Source organism: Nematostella vectensis, chromosome 9, assembly GCF_932526225.1.
Source record: "Nematostella vectensis chromosome 9, jaNemVect1.1, whole genome shotgun sequence".
Lineage (NCBI taxonomy): Eukaryota > Metazoa > Cnidaria > Anthozoa > Actiniaria > Edwardsiidae > Nematostella > Nematostella vectensis.
The window spans coordinates 16,204,856-16,225,097 of NC_064042.1; the positions used below are offsets into that span (position 1 = coordinate 16,204,856).

A 20,242-nucleotide genomic window follows, 5' to 3' on the forward strand; every position below is an offset into this window, starting at 1 on the left:
CCACTGCCCCTCTTATCTAAAATGTACAACTGCCTCCTCCCCCTCTAATTTAAAAGTTATTCTCTCGATCAGTTTTAAGAGAGGCAATAGTAGTTAAGGCTGGAACATATATGTTTAAATATTTTATTTAATAGAAAAAGTACAGTTCATTTTGCATTATTATCATTTAAGACATTTTTAAATCCTTATGAAGACAATTAAAAAATCTGGGGGTAACTATATAAATAATATAAAGTGTTCTTGATTAAAATCATCACTAGGAAGGAATAAATTATAAGTGAACAACACAACAGCCTAGGTCATATAAAATCACCAAGGAGGCAGATAAGGGTGATTAATAAGGCAATCTTTTTTAATTAATATTATCAAGTATATCATTCCTCCTTCTGGTCAAAAACTGAGATCATGGCCATTCCTAGCTTTCACTTTCACACACCTCTCATTTGTGAACTTAAGATTAACAATGGTGGAGAGTTTACTATGGCCCACTCCATGTGCTAAAAAGAAATGTGGTAGTGAGTGCGGACATTCTGTGTGTGCACCATAGAAGAATCTCTGCTGTCATAAATATTAAGCACCCTACTGAGTCCCATGCATATTGGCTAGTCGTAAAGCAGCCTCTTGTAAGGCCAACAAAGTCCTTGACACATCTAGATGATCTGCAGGTGAGGCTGGCCGGTCATAAGGGTGACCTCGCCTTGATTGCCGCTCTTTCCTGATGGGTGCTAGCTCCTTGCTTGATGATGGAAAGTGTGTTTCACTATTTATCAGTTCTTGTTCGTGGTTTTCGTATTGCATAAGTAGATACTGGTACCCTGCCCTGTCCATGGTACCATGCTCCCCCTCACTACCCTCCCCTGTTTCCTGTCCCTCTTCACTCTCCTCTTCCCCATCGTCTTCCCCCTCTTCTTCAGAGGCTGTGTTGACCTCATTCTGGTCTGCTAACTCTGAGCCTGGGCTGCTTGGCTCACTTGCTGGCTCATACCCATCCACTGCCTCTAACAGGTTGTCTTCATCGTCCTCCTCCTCCATTCTCTGCTTCTCACTAAGTTGTTGTGACAGCTGGACACTTTCAAACCTAACCGTCTGCAATCGCCATATGCCATCCTCATGTTCTTTATACCTTACAACAACAACAACAAAAAAACAATCATTATTTACTGTATTCTGCTGTAAAAGTAGCCAATCTAATCAATAAGCATCACACATCTGTACCACGGAATTCAATAGCTTAAAATGCAAAGATGATAGTAATCATATAAGGTGTTTCCATGTCTATCGAAAACTGTTAAAACAAATACTGAAATCTACAAGAGGCCATGCACCTACTTCAAATAAAGTAGGGACATTACAATACAGATTCTCTGAGTGCAACCATATCTTAAATAGGTATATAATATACAGTTATACACCCCAAACTATGTAAAATACTTCTCAAGAATAATTATATTTCTATTTTGTGAGCTACAGCTTGTGTATAGTTCTCTTAGCGACCGCTCTCGTAAGCGACCAGCACCGATAACGACCACGATCACGAATCACCGATTGAATTGTCACACAAACTCTGTAATTCTAAGCTCTCGTATGTGACCAACTTATCAGTGCGACCAGCTCCGTTAACGACTACAATTTCAAAACACCAACTGAGATTTTCTTTATTTTTAAGCATCAGTCAACACCTGATAAACATCATATCCAATGCATGCTGAAATCACATATAAAGCGGAAATGTTGTGATGTTCCACAAAAGCTGCCTTTCCAGTAGGCAAACATTAAAGAATTTCATAATTTCAATTTTCTAACTTCAATTTCAACCATGGGATTGACATTTCTTTGTCTCCAGAAAATGTGTAAATGCAAGGAATCTCTAGTCCATTGCCAGCTCCATGATTTATTCTTTTTCCAGTTACAATAGTGATCCACTTGTTTTTTGCACGCTTTAGAAATCGGCTAACAAAAGACGCCATGTGATCGTCGTTGACGCAGAAGATATTCTCATGACGAAAAGCTTAGGTCGTCGAGAACTGAACTACCTTAATCTAGGGTGTATAGTACCTTAGGTGGCCTGAACTACAGCTTGTGTATAGTACCTTAATCTAGGGTGGCCTGAACTACAGCTTGTGTATAGTACCTTAATCTAGGGTGGCCTGAACTACAGCTTGTGTATAGTACCTTAATCTAGGGTGGCCTGAACTACAGCTTGTGTATAGTACCTTAATCTAGGGTGGCCTGAACTACAGCTTGTGTATAGTACCTTAATCTAGGGTGGCCTGAACTACAGCTTGTGTATAGTACCTTAATCTAGGGTGGCCTGAACTACAGCTTGTGTATAGTACCTTAATCTAGGGTGGCCTGAACTACAGCTTGTGTATGGTACCTTAATCTAGGGTGGCCTGAACTACAGCTTGTGTATAGTACCTTAATCTAGGGTGGCCTGAACTACAGCTTGTGTATAGTACCTTAATCTAGGGTGGCCTGAACTACAGCATGTGTATGGTACCTTAATCTAGGGTGGCCTGAACTACAGCTTGTGTATAGTACCTTAATCTAGGGTGGCCTGAACTACAGCTTGTGTATAGTACCTTAATCTAGGGTGGCCTGAACTACAGCATGTGTATGGTACCTGAATCTAGGGTGGCCTGAACTACAGCTTGTGTATAGTACCTAAATCTAGGGTGGCCTGAACTACAGCTTGTGTATAGTACCTTAATCTAGGGTGGCCTGAACTACAGCATGTGTATGGTACCTGAATCTAGGGTGCCCAGCAGGCCATCGGAACTTGTGCTTGGCTTTCAGGTGACTGGTCAGCCCTGTACCCCTGGTGTACCGCGCCCCACACAAGTGACACTCATACTTTGCTAATTCACCACCCTGTGCAGTAATCAGAAATTTATCAATATCATCAATATGGCAAAGGCAAGAGTTTGCTCAAATTAGTAGATTCAATTGAACCAGCTAGATAAAGCATTGAATACAGTACACATATATAACAGTGATCAATTCTAAACTGGAAAAAAAAACCTATTAAGTGGAAACATCTTAGGGTCCTGACCCCGTACGCAGTTCTGCTCAAGGTTAAACCAATCAGCTATCGAGCTATGATTTGGGGTTTGCACGGCGCAGATCTGCGCGGTTTGAGCCAATCAGACGTTATAGATCTCGGTGACATCAAGGAGGTGTTGACATACAATAACCAGACTACTCTGTATGGCATAAATATCTGGTTATTACATGTCAACAGGGGTAAAGCCTTTGTTAATTCTCAAACAAAAGGTAAAACAAAATCTCTGAAAGTCTGAAGGAAAACACCTTCCTTTGACTAAATACAATAAGCTAAAAAGGAGCGACATTATTTTCACAGGTCCTCTTTTATTATTATAGTTTCTCAAATTGATACTTTTTGTGTTTGATATGTGTATTATTTTTAGCTTACTTGAAGGGTGCTAATTTGGCGGGATTGTTTTGGCGCGTTAAGAACAGTGTTCTCAAATACTGGAACTTCCTTCGTGTATCTCCTCCTTAGAGTTAATCGATTAACTCCAATATAATGCCTTCCTTATTTTCGGAGTTTATGATATTTCTTTGAATACCTTGTAACCCAGAAGAGTCCTTGCGTTATTTTCCAATTTCAACTGGAAGCTTGGCAAGCCTTAATCGGCCATGGCGGACTTGTTACTTTGCTTTCGTTGTAAATGCGCATGCAACCATACAAATATCCATCTTTGGTCGCTTAATAGTAAACTCGGAATGATCAAGCCGGCTATAACGTGAGGCAACGCGAGTTGGAGTGCTTATCATTGCAAGTGGTCACAAGACACAAAGCGCAGTCCTGCGCTTGCATTAGCCAATAATGATACAATTATTCACTTCCTTTAGCGCAGGACTGCTCATGTATCAGCGAATCCCGTATTTAGCGTGATATCGGAACCCACGTGAACTGCTACCTAGCGCCTGGTTAATTAACCTGGTTAATCTACTCAGCTTAGTTTCGTATTTTAACTCAAACATATTGATTAAAAATAAACTTCTCACTACATCCAGAGTACTTTTCAATTATCTGTTAAGGACTCGCTTATTTTGATAAATTTCGGGCTCGTTATGAAAGTAACGCGAAACGGCAAACCTTGAGCGCAGCCCTGACTGATGAAGAATACCAGGAAGCTGGCGCTCTTGCATTCGACATCAGCAATTTGAAATACAAGGAGCCTCCCCCAAAACAGGAAGAAGAAGACGACCGGATAAATCAGGCAGAGGAAGCAATATTGAGACAGATGAACAAGGAACTAAAATTTGCTGGGGTAATTATGAAACTTTACTTATTTAGTGGAAACTAGCTCTCACAATTCCTGATTTGATTGGTTAAGCTGTTGGGTATATATAACAACATTAGAATTTTAGTTTTCTATGAGTCTCTAGATGGTCACCTAGAGAACGAGAATGGTGATCTAACAATTTTAGCATACATATAGTTTTGACAAGAGCGCGAGGTGTATGGTTAATACGCTTAGGTCTTCGTCCTTAAACTCGAATGATTAGAGTCGACTAGATGAGCATATCAGATTTTGATTACCGTTATAGTTTAATAATTTGTATAAAGTTCTTATATTTTTTTTCAAACAGGTCAAATCAACAAATGCCCCTCCAAAGAAGCCTAAAAGAAGAAAGCTTAATAAAGAAAACAAATGAATGGTGTACGCCGATCTGGAGCTTAGTGGAGAGGACGCTTGTTGGAGTTTATTACTACCGATTGCAGTGTCAAAATGTACCCTTTGGATTGCCGGAGTAGACCAATTTATAGCGTAGCCAGAAACCCCATAGGTATAGAGAAATGGTATATAACTTTGAGACTGAGTTTTTTGGATCCCTGTGGTTTTGCATCGCCTGCCTGCCCGCGAAGCTGATAACCACGCTTTGCTGACACGGTCGCCTTCACAGAGCAGTGCTGCGCTGAGATTGGTTTGTCGGCATTTTGTCATGTTTTATCGGTAGAGCTTGTCACCTGTAACACCTGCGCACCGGTTCTGTTATCGATTTAACATTTAGATGTGTACTCCCCAGAGCAAAGTAGCAACACTCATAAAATAAAGAATGACTGACAGTGATAATAAGTTTGTTAAGCACTACGTTTTATGATAGAGCTTCTCGACTCGAATGCTCTGGATTTTTAATCAATGTGTTTGAGTTAAAATACGAAACTAAGCCGAGTAGATTAACCAAGTGGCAGGTACAAGGGCATAAGCTGCTCTGCGCTAGGTAGCAGTTCACGTGGGTTCCGATATCACGCTAAATACGGGATTCGCTGATACATGAGCAGTCCTGCGCTAAAGGAAGTGAATAATTGTATCATTATTGGCTAATGCAAGCGCAGGACTGCGCTTTGTGTCTTGTGACCACTTGCAATGATAAGCACTCCAACTCGCGTTGCCTCGCGTTATAGCCGGCTTGATCATTCCGAGTTTACTATTAAGCGACCAAAGATGGATATTTGTATGGTTGCATGCGCATTTACAACGAAAGCAAAGTAACAAGTCCGCCGTGGCCGATTAAGGCTTGCCAAGCTTCCAGTTGAAATTGGAAAATAACGCAAGGACTCTTCTGGGATACAAGGTATTCAAAGAAATATCATAAACTCCGAAAATAAGGAAGGCATTATATTGGAGTTAATCGATTAACTCTAAGGAGAAGATACACGAAGGAAGTTCCAGTATTTGAGAACACTGTTCTTAACGCGCCAAAACAATCCCGCCAAATTAGCACCCTTCAAGTAAGCTAAAAATAATACACATATCAAACACAAAAAGTATCAATTTGAGAAACTATAATAATAAAAGAGGACCTGTGAAAATAATGTCGCTCCTTTTTAGCTTTTTGTATTTAGTCAAAGGAAGGTGTTTTCCTTCAGACTTTCAGAGGTTTTGTTTTATCTTTTGTTTGAGAATTAACAAAGGCTTTACCCCTGTTGACATGTAATAACCAGATATTTATGCCATACAGAGTAGTCTGGTTATTGTATGTCAACACCTCCTTGATGTCACCGAGATCTATAACGTCTGATTGGCTCAAACCGCGCAGATCTGCGCCGTGCAAACCCCAAATCATAGCTCGATAGTTGATTGGTTTAACCTTGAGCAGAACTGTGTACGGGGTCAGGACCCTAAGATGTTTCCACTTAATAGGTTTTTTTTCCAGTTTAGAATTGATCACTGTTATATCAGTATCATTATCAATAACAACAACATACCAAAAACAAATCCCTCCCCCACCTTTAATTTTTAACAGCTTGTCAAAGTGAAACACTAAAGCACTTAGTCAGCAGTATTCAAGCTTTCCAACAATCCTAATCTTACATGCTTGTGCTATTGCAAGCATAACCTGATAGTCGCTTGTATTATTTTAAATAAAAAATACAGCTAAGACAGGGCTTCTGGAATTACGCGGAAAAAAACTCAAAGTTGCGCGGGATTCTTTGATAAATTATGCGCTAAATTATGCGGAAAATCAATCATTACGCGCTAAATTACGCAGGATTTTGCAATACATTTTTCTTTAAAAACAAAATTTATCGGGATTATTTACTGAATTACGCGCTAAATGACACGGAATATCATCTGTTACGCCCAAACTACATTTTGTACCGAAGGAAAGCACGAAATAACATGAAAAGGTTATTTTTTGCAAGAAAATATCTTAGGCGAGTTTTCATTGGCTTCTAGCCACCAGCCAATTAAAAAAGGTATTTTATTATTAGTCCTAGGCCTTCGCAGTTTAGCAAAGAACGCCTAGCCAATTTATTTGTTTTCGAAATTCAGTTCGAAATATCGCACTCTTACGAAGAATATCTCTCATTTTTTTACGAGAAATAGAGGTAAGAACCCTAAAAGAACACATCAGCTGTGCAATTAAATGTTTTGTCTTTCAAAATTTAGCCAAATTACGTGGGATTACGCGGAAATTTGTGGATTACGCGGATTACGCGGAAAAAGCCAAATTACGCGCTTCCGCACAAGCGCGTAATTCCAGAAGCCCTGCTAAGAGCATATTGGGAGAGTGCCATAGCTACTTGGCACAGGTAATATTTCACTTTGATGGGCTTTATAAAAACTCAACATTTTGGGTAAAATCAGCTAAACAAATAACCAGGAGTTAATGGCTTAAAGTCACCTTCCATGTGTTGTACCTCATGTGTAATTTTGAAATGCCTTTTCAAAGTCTGCATGGCCCTGGCGGAGAAGGCACAGCCCTGCACGGCACAGGTGTAACTGAACACTGCATTGTGGGACTCACGGTGGCGCCGAAGATCCGAGCATGTCTTACAACTATAATCAAATAATGATATCAACACTAATCTATTTTGGAAACATAAAAACATCACAAATATTCTTTAATAAGATTAATCAAAAAGTCTCCCAAAAATGGTAGGCCACTCTTCAGAGCATATTGAGGTGTAAATAAAGATAAACATTTAGTCGACTATCGGTTATTGGTAGACAAGAAATGTTACACAAAACATCTAGTCGACTATTAGTTATTGGTAGACTAGTAATGTTATACATAAATATTTGGTCAACTATCAGTTATTTGTAGACTAGTAATGTTTTACACAAAACATCTAGTCGACTATGAGTTATTGGTAGACTAGTAATGTTTTACATAAATATTTAGTCAACTATCAGTTATTTGTAGACTAGTAATGTTTTACATAAATATTTAGTCAACTATCAGTTATTTGTAGACTAGTAATGTTTTACATAAATATTTAGTCAACTATCAGTTATTGGTAGACTAGTAATGTTATACATAAATATTCAGTCAACTATCAGTTATTTGTAGACTAGTAATGTTATACATAAATATTCAGTCAACTATCAGTTATTTGTAGACTAGTAATGTTATACATAAATATTTAGTCAACTATCAGTTATTTGTGGACTAGTAATGTTATACATAAATATTTAGTCAACTATCAGTTATTTGTAGACTAGTAATGTTATACATAAATATTTAGTCAACTATCAGTTATTTGTAGACTAGAATGTTATACATAAATATTTAGTCAACTATCAGTTATTTGTAGACTAGTAATGTTATACATAAATATTTAGTCAACTATCAGTTATTTGTAGACTAGTAATGTTATACATAAATATTTAGTCAACTATCAGTTATTTGTAGACTAGTAATGTTATACATAAATATTTAGTCAACTATCAGTTATTTGTAGACTAGTAATGTTATACATAAATATATAGTCGACTATCAGTTATTTGTAGACTAGTAATGTTATACATAAATATTTAGTCAACTATCAGTTATTTGTAGACTAGTAATGTTATACATAAATATTTAGTCAACTATCAGTTATTTGTAGACTAGTAATGTTATACATAAATATTCAGTCAACTATCAGTTATTTGTAGACTAGTAATGTTATACATAAATATTCAGTCAACTATCAGTTATTTGTAGACTAGTAATGTTATACATAAATATTTAGTCAACTATCAGTTATTTGTAGACTAGTAATGTTATACATAAATATTTAGTCAACTATCAGTTATTTGTAGACTAGTAATGTTATACATAAATATTCAGTCAACTATCAGTTATTTGTAGACTAGTAATGTTATACATAAATATTTAGTCAACTATCAGTTATTTGTAGACTAGTAATGTTATACATAAATATTTAGTCAACTATCAGTTATTTGTAGACTAGTAATGTTATACATAAATATTTAGTCAACTATCAGTTATTTGTAGACTAGTAATGTTATACATAAATATTTAGTCAACTATCAGTTATTTGTAGACTAGTAATGTTATACATAAATATTTAGTCAACTATCAGTTATTTGTAGACTAGTAATGTTATACATAAATATTTAGTCAACTATCAGTTATTTGTAGACTAGTAATGTTATACATAAATATTTAGTCAACTATCAGTTATTTGTAGACTAGTAATGTAATTATACATAAATATTTAGTCAACTATCAGTTATTTGTTGACTAGTAATGTTATACATAAATATTTAGTCAACTATCAGTTATTTGTAGACTAGTAATGTTATACATAAATATTTAGTCAACTATCAGTTATTTGTAGACTAGTAATGTTATACATAAATATTTAGTCAACTATCAGTTATTTGTAGACTAGTAATGTTATACATAAATATTTAGTCAACTATCAGTTATTTGTAGACTAGTAATGTTATACATAAATATTTAGTCAACTATCAGTTATTTGTAGACTAGTAATGTTATACATAAATATTTAGTCAACTATCAGTTATTTGTAGACTAGTAATGTTATACATAAATATTTAGTCAACTATCAGTTATTTGTAGACTAGTAATGTTATACATAAATATTTAGTCAACTATCAGTTATTTGTAGACTAGTAATGTTATACATAAATATTTAGTCAACTATCAGTTATTTGTAGACTAGTAATGTTATACATAAATATTTAGTCAACTATCAGTTATTTGTAGACTAGTAATGTTATACATAAATATTTAGTCAACTATCAGTTATTGGTAGACTAGTAATGTTATACATAAATATTTAGTCAACTATCAGTTATTTGTAGACTAGTAATGTTATACATAAATATTTAGTCAACTATCAGTTATTGGTAGACTAGTAATGTTATACATAAATATTTAGTCAACTATCAGTTATTTGTAGACTAGTAATGTTATACATAAATATTTAGTCAACTATCAGTTATTTGTAGACTAGTAATGTTTTTTACAAAACTTGAAATGCCCACCTGTAGTCACAAACATCGCAGACATATGGGCGGAGTGTCGAGTGCCGAAACTTGATATGCTGTTTAAGTGCTGAGGGGTTTGGGCAAGTCATGTCACAAAACTCACATTTAATATTGTTCACTGAAAAAAAGATTCCAACAAAAGGTTGACATAGTCAATAAATGTTGTTCTGCTTAATAAATGTTGTTCTGCTTAATAAATGTTGTTCTGCTTAAAAAATGGTGTTCTGCTTAATAAATGTTGTTCTGCTTAATAAATGGTTGTTCTGCTTAATAATTGTTGTTCTGCTTAATAAATGGTGTTCTGCTTAATAAATGTTGTTCTGCTTAATAAATGGTTGTTCTGCTTAATAAATGTTGTTCTGCTTAAAAAATGGTGTTCTGCTTAATAAATGTTGTTCTGCTTAATAAATGGTGTTCTGCTTAATAAATGTTGTTCTGCTTAATAAATGGTTGTTCTGCTTAATAAATGTTGTTCTGCTTAATAAATGTTGTTCTGCTTAATAAATGGTTGTTCTGCTTGATAAATGTTGTTCTGCTTAATAAATGGTGTTCTGCTTAACAAATGGTGTTTTGCTTACCATGGTGTCTCATGTGGTCTCTAAGGATGCGCTGGGATCCACAGTACTTGAGACAGTGAGAACATTGAAAAGTCTCAACTGTAAACACAATTAGATGCTAATTAACCTGATAACTGCAAGTAGCACACAATAATAAACCATTTGGACAATAAAGACATCATAAAGATGCATAGTCAGGATTTATGGGGGGTGGGGAGAATATTATTTGACAATCCTTCACTAAGAAATGACTTACTTTTGGCAGCCCAGGGGAATGTGTGGGTGTGAACCCTGTATGTGCACCTGACAGTACACTGCATAATATAAAATAATGGTCTATTATAGCGTCTTTCCTGGCTTCTATTGGCTGAATGGCTTGTTGGTTAATGACGTCACTTTTAATATGCCGCTAGCCTTGAAGCCTGGCAAAACACTTGAAATCACAAATCAACATGTCTAGTGGCTTGTATGGAGTTGAGATGTCAATGGCATGTAAGGGAAACTGTGATACCAGTGTTTCAGCACGAAATCAGTCAAGTACGGAATGAATCCACACATATCTCACTAGCACTGAGATTATTTACCTTGATCTGAGCCTGGTTTTGGAAGATCTCCAAGTGAAAGAGTAAATTTTACATGATACCGGTACACACACAAAGTCTAAATCATGAAATATTTGTTGTTTACCACAACAGCTAGATTTATCTTGAATAACAAGCAATCTAATAATAGTCTAGAATATTGGAATTTGAATGGTTAAAGTTGCGATTTTCCTTTTGGAAAAATAAGTCCTATTAATTTTTCCGGGTCTGGTATCCATCAAATCGCACGCTCTGATTGGCTCTCGTGAGGTCCGGTATTCTACTTTTGGGACCCCACGATACCGGCCCGCTCGCCACCAGAGCTCGAAATAGTGAGTTGATTTGTAAAATGCCCATTGAAAACTGGTTTTTACTCCCGAGGTTATAGATCTTCACACATAAACTGCATTTTATTTGTCATTTTATCTAGAATCATTGACTTTAGGGAAATCGGCTTCAAAGTCCCTGTGCTGTGTTTTGACAATTTCCTGCCATAATGATTTTGCAACGCGTGCGACAATTTCAAGTTTGCTGAAAGTTTTTTTTATTTGGAATAAAAAAGGCAGCAAATCGTCTCTTCATACGAAGAAAAAATTTACCTGCATAACCAGCTTAAGGTACAGTACCGCTCTCGAACATGTGGACATATGTTTGCGAAATTGTTCGCGAAATTCACGAACACCATTCGCAAACAGCTGATGTTCGCGAACAGACCGGGACAAACCGATTGACAAACGGGAACTCGTACCGTGTAACCGAAGACTTACAGTACTGATACTCACTTAAAATACATACAGGAGTTCTGCAAGCGATTCAAATAAATTGTTCGTGTAAAAGTCAGCTGAGAGCTATGGTTATCGTTAAAATCAGAAACAGCAAATTCAGTTATAGTCTGATATGCCTTCAGTTCAATTATTTGTAGACGATCAAGACAAGACACTTTCAAGTTTGAGAAATAAAGACGATAAAGATGGCGGATGAAAGCCAAAGCATGCGAAGGATTCGATCGTGGATTTACGAGGGCAGACACAGGCAAAAAAGTTAGTTAGTTTATTCTGAAAAGCTTGCCTCGAAGAGGGAAGGAATGTCGATCGCTTGATATTCTTCGAAGATTGTCGAATGTGACAACTGCTAGCGAATACTTTTGAACAGCGGAAGCCATTTATTTAACAAATACTTGTATTACACACGGGATAATCAATTTGGGGAAGGAATGCCGATCGCTTGATATTCTTTGATGATTTTCGAATGTGTGAAAACTGCTAGCGAAGAATTTTGAAATTCTATTTGACAAATACTTGTTATAAACACGCGAACACGAACAGCGTGTTCGCGAACAGATGCAAAATCTGTCTTTGCGTGTTCGCGAACAGTCTATATGTTCGCGAATTTCGCGAACGTTGTTCGCAAATTTCGCGAAAGTCGTTCGCGAATTTCGCGAAAGTCGTTCGCGAATTTCGCGAAAGTCGTTCGCGAATTTCGCGAAAGTCGTTCGCGAATTTCGCAAACGCTGTTCGCGAATTTCGCGAACGTTGTTCGCGAAAGTTTCGCGAACAGTGTCCCTATGTTCGTGAGCGGTACTGTATCCACATTCAAAAGAAGTTCTTTAGTGAATATATCTTTTTATCATCTGTGGAGGATTTAAAGCGAAAGAAGACATTTCTACAATCAATTTGAGTTGAGAACGACATATCAATTTGGACTAAATTATTTTACAAAATTGTTGGTCAAAACTCAGAGAATGTCTTCTTTGTATTTTCTGTATTTCTGGAGGATAAAAAGAGTTGTGTGGAAATACAAAATGGAGTTTATTGAATGATCTTGAGTGTAATAAAAGGTGTTTACTTCAAAATTCGGTTGTTTCTTTTACAATAAAGCTCTACAAAATCAAATCTACCGAGTGAAAAAACTACAACATAAGACAACGAGGAGCCCTATCCTCGGGGGGCCCATAAGATAAATAAGGGGCCACAGGGGGCCCAAAACAAATAATATTATAACATCTCCCTTCTCAACAAAGTGTTAGGTTAAGTGTTCAATAAATGTTCTTAACAATGTTCAATAAGTCTTTGTGGTTTTTTGATAACCCTGCCAGATGCTGTGCTCATCGGTGTCGTCTCGTGTTGCCTCTCAGAAGACTTTGGTGGTGTAGGCGGTGCTGTCACATTATTGCTTAACTGTGTGGGGTTGTTGGTACTTTCTGGTGGTAGTTGAGGAATGGCTGGTATAACAAAAGGACTTGTGCTCATCGATTGATCATTAGGTGTTGAAATGATTTGTCGTCGATTTCTCCTGAAGACACGCCCACGCTCATCTCCTAATAAGTACGATCGGGGCAATACTTCTGCTTTCCTCCACTCAGCCTCCCGGTTTGGACGGATACGCACCTTATCTCCAACTTGTAAAGGAGGGAGATCATGACTATGACTATCATAATACTTTTTTGAAACACTCTGACGATGTTTCAATGTCTTCACAACTTGATTTGGGTCAACAGGCTGAGGCAGTAGCAAACGTCGATGAGTCGGTAGTTGGGTACGTGTTCTCCTACTCATTAGCAGCTGAGCTGGAGACACACCTAAGTCATCAAAGGGTGTATTCCTGTATTTGAGTAATCCTTCAAAAGGATCTTTGTTGTCAGCAGCCGCTTTCTTTAAAATCCGTTTTGCGGTCTGAACTGCTTTCTCGGCAGCTCCATTTGATTGTGGATACTCTGGAGAGCTTGTGGTGTGACGGAAACCCCACTCATCTGCAAACTTTTTGAACTCATGTGAACTATTAAAAAGGTTTCTAGTGTTACTGTACTGGGAGCCATTGTCGCTCAGAACTTCCACCGGGATCCCAAACCTTGCAAAAATCTTCTTTAAGTTATTGATAACACAATTAGCAGTGGTTTGGCGTAACAACTCAATCTCAAAGTACTTTGAATACAAATCGGTAACAAGCAAATAGGAATGTCCGGCATATTCAAAGATGTCAGTACTGATCACTTGCCAAGGCAATCCAGGAACCTCACGTGGTAGTAGGGTCTCTCTTGGCTGTTGGTTTCGGAAGGCATTACATATGGAGCAGGAACTAATCTTGTCTTTGATCTGTGCAGTCATTGAGGGCCAGAAAACATATTCTCTTGCAAAACTGAGACTTTTGTTCTCACCCATGTGTGCGCCATGAATTTCTTCTAGCACCTCTGCCCTCAACGATCTCGGGACAATGATTCTGTCTGCTTTGAATAACAAACCATCTTCTACGCTAAGTTCCTCTCTAAAACTCCAGTATTCTCTCGCTAGCTCATCAAGTTGATGTTTTTCTGCTGGCCAACCTTTAACGACATATTCCATGACCACTTGAGAGGTAACATCGCAGTTTGATGCTTCCTTGAATTTTTGCAAAGTGCTTGAATCTACACCAAGACTGTCAATTAAGTTGATTCCAATCATCTCTTCTGGTTCACTAACTGGTTTAGTGTCACTAACTGGGGCTCTGCTTAAGCAATCTGAGATGAATTGTTTCTTTCCTGGCACATAACGAACATCAAGGTCATACTTTGTCAGCTTTAACAACATCCTCTGCAATCTCGGTGGTGCTTCATTCAAGGGCTTTTTGAAGATGGCTTCTAGTGGTTTGTGGTCGGTTTCAACTACAACACGACGTCCATAAACATAAGTATGGAACTTTTCAGTTCCCCAGACAATTGCCAGAAGCTCTCGCTCGATGTTGGCATACCTTGTCTCAGCAGGTGATAGTGTTTTTGAGCCAAATGCTACAGGTCTTTCGTCCTGCAGAATCACAGCACCTAATCCCGTGCCACTTGCATCAACATTAAGCACTGTCTCTTTGGTGTTGTCAAAATAGGCTAAAACTGGCGCTGAGGTAATGACTGCTTTGAGCTTGTCAAATGCATGCTGTTGAGGTGTCTCCCATACGAATGCGGTATCATTCCTTGTTAGCTGCGAGATAGGGCCCTGGAGATCAGCTTTATGTTCAATAAATTTATCCAGATAGTTTACAGTTCCTAGGAAACGTAGTATGCCATCTTTATCGGTCGGGGCAGGCATCTCGTTGATAGCTCTTACCTTTTCAGGATCAGGCTTTAAACCGTCTGCAGTAAATAGGTGTCCAACGTAGCTGACTTCAGGAACTCGAAGTTTGGCTTTACGTGGATTGAACTTTAGACCTATCTCACGGCTCCTCTTCAATACTGCAATCATCTTGTGATCTAGCTCACATTGATTTCCACCATGTATCAAAAAGTCGTCAACGATTATTTCTACTGGTACTCCTGCGAAGAGTCGGTCCATCTCTCGTTGGTAAATCTCGGGCGCGGAACTTATGCCGAATGGGAGCCGCAGGAATCTGTATCGACCCCAGGGGGTATTGAAAGTCAGGAGCTTCGAGCTTTCTTCGTCTACTGGTAGTTGCCAAAAACCGCTGCATGCATCCAACGTTGAGAATATTTCAGCACCGGTGAGTTTGTTGGCAACCTGTTCCACTGTGGCCATCGGATAATGGGGTCTCTTGAGGGCTCTATTGAGGTCACGTGGGTCTATACATATTCTGATGTTGTCTTTGGTTGGTGGGCTTTTCTTTTCTTTGCCTTTTCGTTTATCGATTACTAACATCGAAGAGACCCAAGGGGTATGTTCTTCTTCTTTAACAATGATCCCATCTTCTTCCATCTCTCTCAGCTTCTGTTGAGTTGGGTCTAACATGGATACTGGGATCTTTCTGGGTGCGTGTATAACTGGAGTTACTGCAGAGTCTACCTCTAGGTGTACTTTGTTGGGTAACATTCCTGGTTTGTTACTGAAGCAATCAAGGTAATCTTTCAGAACAGGGTCACTTGTGAGGGTTGTGGTACTTTTGCTTTGTTCTCTGGACAAGTCGATGTTTGATGTTTGTGCTGATGGTGAATCTAGCAATGTGAGATCCATGAACTGTAGGACTTCAAGATCAAGGCAAGCCTCACAACTTAGTAGTGGGGTGAACTCTCCATCAACTACAAGATATAACAGATCTATCTTTCGATCTTTGTACTGTGTTGGAAGGCGGACACATCCTTTAGGGTAGATGGGCTTAGTCGCAAGCCAGCCCTTCAAAGGCTGGTGTACACGTTTCAACGGCTTGTTGGTGATGCTCTTGTACAAGTTGTAGGGGATGACAGTAGCCTCCGCACCCGTGTCTGCTTTCAGTTTGACCTCTTTTCCTGCTATCATGACTTTTATCAGGCTCTTTTTGGGTTGCTGGTTCTGTAACACGCTTCCGACTTCAATGTATCCAAAGTATGTGTGGGTTTCGTTGCTGTCACTTGAGTCATACTCCTGTTCCACCACATGCACTTCTGGATCTTTTTTCTGTTTGTTTTTACACATCTTTGCAAAATGGCCTGTTTTGCTACAAATCTTGCAATTCCTTTTAAAGGCTGGGCATCGGGTTGGGTGTGCAAATGAATGGCGATATCCACAGAACTTACAAGACGGCTGTTCTTTCTTAACTTGGACTGGTTGCACAGACACTGTTTTACTTGGGACTACTGTCTGTGGAACAAACTTATACTTCTGCAGCTCAGTCGCCTCATAAGTTCTGCAGTAATCATGCGCGGTTTGTAGGGTAAGGTCTGGCTTTTTCAACAACTCCCCTCGCAATTCATCGCTGGTTACTCCCCCCACAATACGGTCTCGTATCAATGAATCTCTAAGTGCTCCAAAGTCACAGTTTAATGAAAGCCGTTTTAGCTCACTAACAAAGTTGTCAATTCGTTCACCCTCCTTTTGGTTTCTAAGATTGAAGAGCAGTCGCTCATAAATGACATTCTTAGCTCCTCGACAAAGTTCATGGAACTTTCGGCACACATCACCATAAGATTCATTACTCTCGCCTGCAGTATACACAAAGTGGCTATACTCTTCAATTGCACTCGGTCCAGCACAGTTAAGTAACAAATTAACTTTTAACTTATCTCCCTTGTCGTCCTTTCCTTTTGCAACCAAGTAAATTTCGAACTGCATTAGGAACTTTCTCCAATTTTCTGATGCATTCGCATCCAACACCAAAGGTCCCGGAGCTCGATGATACATTCCCCCACTTTCGGCCATCGTTTCCTTGTTTTGTCGACTTTTCTTTAACAATTAATATTCTCCAGTGGTTAACCACTTCTGACACCATGTAATAAAAGGTGTTTACTTCAAAATTCGGTTGTTTCTTTTACAATAAAGCTCTACAAAATCAAATCTACCGAGTGAAAAAACTACAACATAAGACAACGAGGAGCCCTATCCTCGGGGGGCCCATAAGATAAATAAGGGGCCACAGGGGGCCCAAAACAAATAATATTATAACATTGAGCAAACAAAATCTTCACGAACATTGACGAAAGTCAGAATCAAAACCTCGCCTCGTGCAACCGTAAGCCCATAAGGTAAACAAAGTTGAAAATTCTATTAAGGAAAAAAATAAATATGTTATTTCCCAGCTATATATTCCCATATATCTTATCATCTGTGGAGGATTTAAAGTGAAAGAAGACATTTCTACGATCAATCAGAGAATGTCTTCTTTGGAGGTTTTGTATTTCTGGAGGATTTAAAGAGTTGTGTGGAAATACAAAATGGGGGTTTATTGAATGATTGAGCGAACAAAATCTTCACGAACATCGACGAAAGTCAGAAGCGAAACCTCCCCTCGTGCAACCGTAAGCCCATAAGGTAAACAAAGTTGGAAATTCTATTGAGGAAAAAAATAAATATGTTATTTCCCATCTAAGGGTCGGTCGGTATCATGAAATACTGTGACCTCGGCCTTGAAAATACTGACCTCGGTCACAGTATTTCACGATACAGACCTCTCAGCTGGTAAATAACATACATGTGTTTTGCCAGGCGTTGGGGATAGCTTATTTTAGAAAATATTTTACAACAGAGGGCTGTCATGAGATGCCTGGGGACAAGGCTAGGTCTATTAAATCACAAATCTTACTTAGAATTTCAATATCAAGGCTCAATAACAATGTTCTAAGGGGTAAATTAATACAGTATTGTTTTCTAGTTTATTATCTGGAGGGCTGGTAATGCACAGTATGGTACTTACACTCTGAGGTGTTCTGCCTGGAAAGATGATCCGCAAACTTGGACATGCTGGCGAACATCCCTCCACAGACATGACAGGCATAGACTTTTTCTCTGGTGTGGACATGAGCGTGTTCTCTCAGCTTGCAGTGGTTCCTAACACGTGTCATGCAGCCTGCCAACACAATACACAGGGATTTGTTTCAAGACTTCCACACTGTACATTCAACTTGTACAACAATGTTGTTTTATTATGAATATAAAAACTCTCATCATTTTTGTACAACTTTCATGGTATTATTCGATACTTAATAGAATTTAGTTGTAAGAAGGATTTCAATGTGATTCAAGTAGACTTAATTAACTACTGAGAAGTAGATCTCATTTGCATAAACTACAAAACCACTTATCATACAATTTCTATCATGAGGCTTTCAGGCCATAAACAAATATTGTTTACCCTTCCTGACACATTATTCTCAGTAACATTGTAACCCATAGTTGATGTGAGATGATGCTGTATGAGTCATTTCTCCTGCTGATGCAAGCTAGGAGCAGGGCCAGAAGGTTCTTTATAGACCTGTCACTATCTTCGTCATGACCCCAAGTCACCAACCAAATGGTTGCATTCATTTATCATGCATATTAATGCATACTGTTATTGTTATTGCTTTTCTATTGTTTTCTGCTTTTGTTTTTATTCTAGATATTTTAATCAATTCACTAGATTTGCCTACCGTAGATGTCTTTAGAATAAAATAGCCGACTTTGCACATATAAGCCACTGGCTTTCTTGACACTGTAAACTTATATTAATAAATACTTAAGTTATATGCAAAAAAGGTAGATTGAAAATTGATTTTTTTTAGTAAAATGGAATTAAACTTCAAATCATCACAATAATACAGGACATGACATGCGTAAAGCAAGGGTTTTCCCATTGTATTTTGTATCATCACCTAGTGTCTTATTACCTGTCCGCTAATACAGGACATGACATGTATGTAGTAGTATTTTGTATTATCACCTAGTGTCTTATTACCTGTCCGCTAATACAGGACATGACATGTATGTAGTAGTATTTTGTATTATCACCTAGTGTCTTATTACCTGTCCGCTAATACAGGACATGACATGTATGTAGTAGTATTTTGTATTATCACCTAGTGTCTTATTACCTGTCCGCTAATACAGGACATGACATGTATGTAGTAGTATTTTGTATTATCACCTAGTGTCTTATTACCTGTCCGCTAATACAGGACATGACATGTATGTAGTAGTATTTTGTATCATCACCTAGTGTCCTATTACCTGTCCGCTAATACAGGACATGACATGTATGTAGTAGTATTTTGTATTATCACCTAGTGTCCTATTACCTGTCCGCTAATACAGGACATGACATGTATGTAGTAGTATTTTGTATTATCACCTAGTGTCTTATTACCTGTCCGCTAATACAGGACATGACATGTATGTAGTAGTATTTTGTATTATCACCTAGTGTCTTATTACCTGTCCGCTAATACAGGACATGACATGTATGTAGTAGTATTTTGTATTATCACCTAGTGTCTTATTACCTGTCCGCTAATACAGGACATGACATGTATGTAGTAGTATTTTGTATTATCACCTAGTGTCTTATTACCTGTCCATTGGCACGTAACGTGTGTTGTTTTCCTTCCTCCATTAACAATCCTCTCTTTATCAACCGACATGACATGACTTTCGACGTGTTCATAGAATCGACTCGGGCAGTTAAACTGTAAATTACAGTCCATCCATTCGCATAGGAACTTTTCAGGGACGTCCGGTACGAGATTACGACTAACAGCCTCCAATACACATTTATTAAATTTTCCGCTCTCTAAGCGAACCCGTCCTGTCGTTTTTAGCCTGGTGTGGACGACGTGAAAAAGAAAGTGTCGTATGAGTTCGTCAGTGTCTTTGGGGTTAAGCCAGCCGCATTCCCTCCATGGGCACTCAAAATCTCTCGGGATCGGGTCAGTGCTATGTTGACTGGAGTATGAAGGCAGTAGTGTTCGTATGTGTCCCTCTACATGCGCCCTGAACTCAGAAAAACACGAATGTAACGAGAAGGTTTGCTCACAGTCCCCCCATTCGCAAACAAGCTCGGCAATATCTTGGTCGTCCACTTCAGAAGAGCCTGTAGTCTTCTTTCTTGGCATTTTTATACAGTTAAGGTATTCCTCCAACTACTTGCATCAGCAAATTCTACTGAATAAAGAGATCGC

At 38.2% G+C, this 20,242-nt stretch overlaps 1 protein-coding gene and 2 long non-coding RNA genes across 3 annotated transcripts; 1 reads left to right on the forward strand and 2 right to left on the reverse strand.

Annotated features, from left to right (window-relative positions):
* Positions 1-109: 109 nt before the first annotated feature.
* LOC5502730 (histone H4 transcription factor) lies at positions 110-20,176 on the reverse strand. Its single transcript, XM_048732999.1, has 7 exons — positions 19,636-20,176; positions 18,004-18,156; positions 10,361-10,438; positions 9,780-9,900; positions 7,178-7,316; positions 2,747-2,871; positions 110-1,123 (listed from the first exon to the last, which is right to left on the reverse strand). Exons 1-7 carry the CDS (start codon positions 20,174-20,176, stop codon positions 580-582), a joined length of 1,701 nt encoding a protein of 566 aa, XP_048588956.1. The 3' UTR covers positions 110-579.
* LOC125572474 lies at positions 3,997-5,105 on the forward strand. Its single transcript, XR_007313831.1, has 2 exons — positions 3,997-4,298; positions 4,621-5,105. It is a non-coding gene; the product is annotated as an uncharacterized LOC125572474 (long non-coding RNA).
* Positions 12,547-17,993, reverse strand: LOC125572475. The gene is made up of 2 exons (XR_007313832.1): positions 17,257-17,993; positions 12,547-12,740 (listed from the first exon to the last, which is right to left on the reverse strand). It is a non-coding gene; the product is annotated as an uncharacterized LOC125572475 (long non-coding RNA).
* Positions 20,177-20,242: the final 66 nt, after the last annotated feature.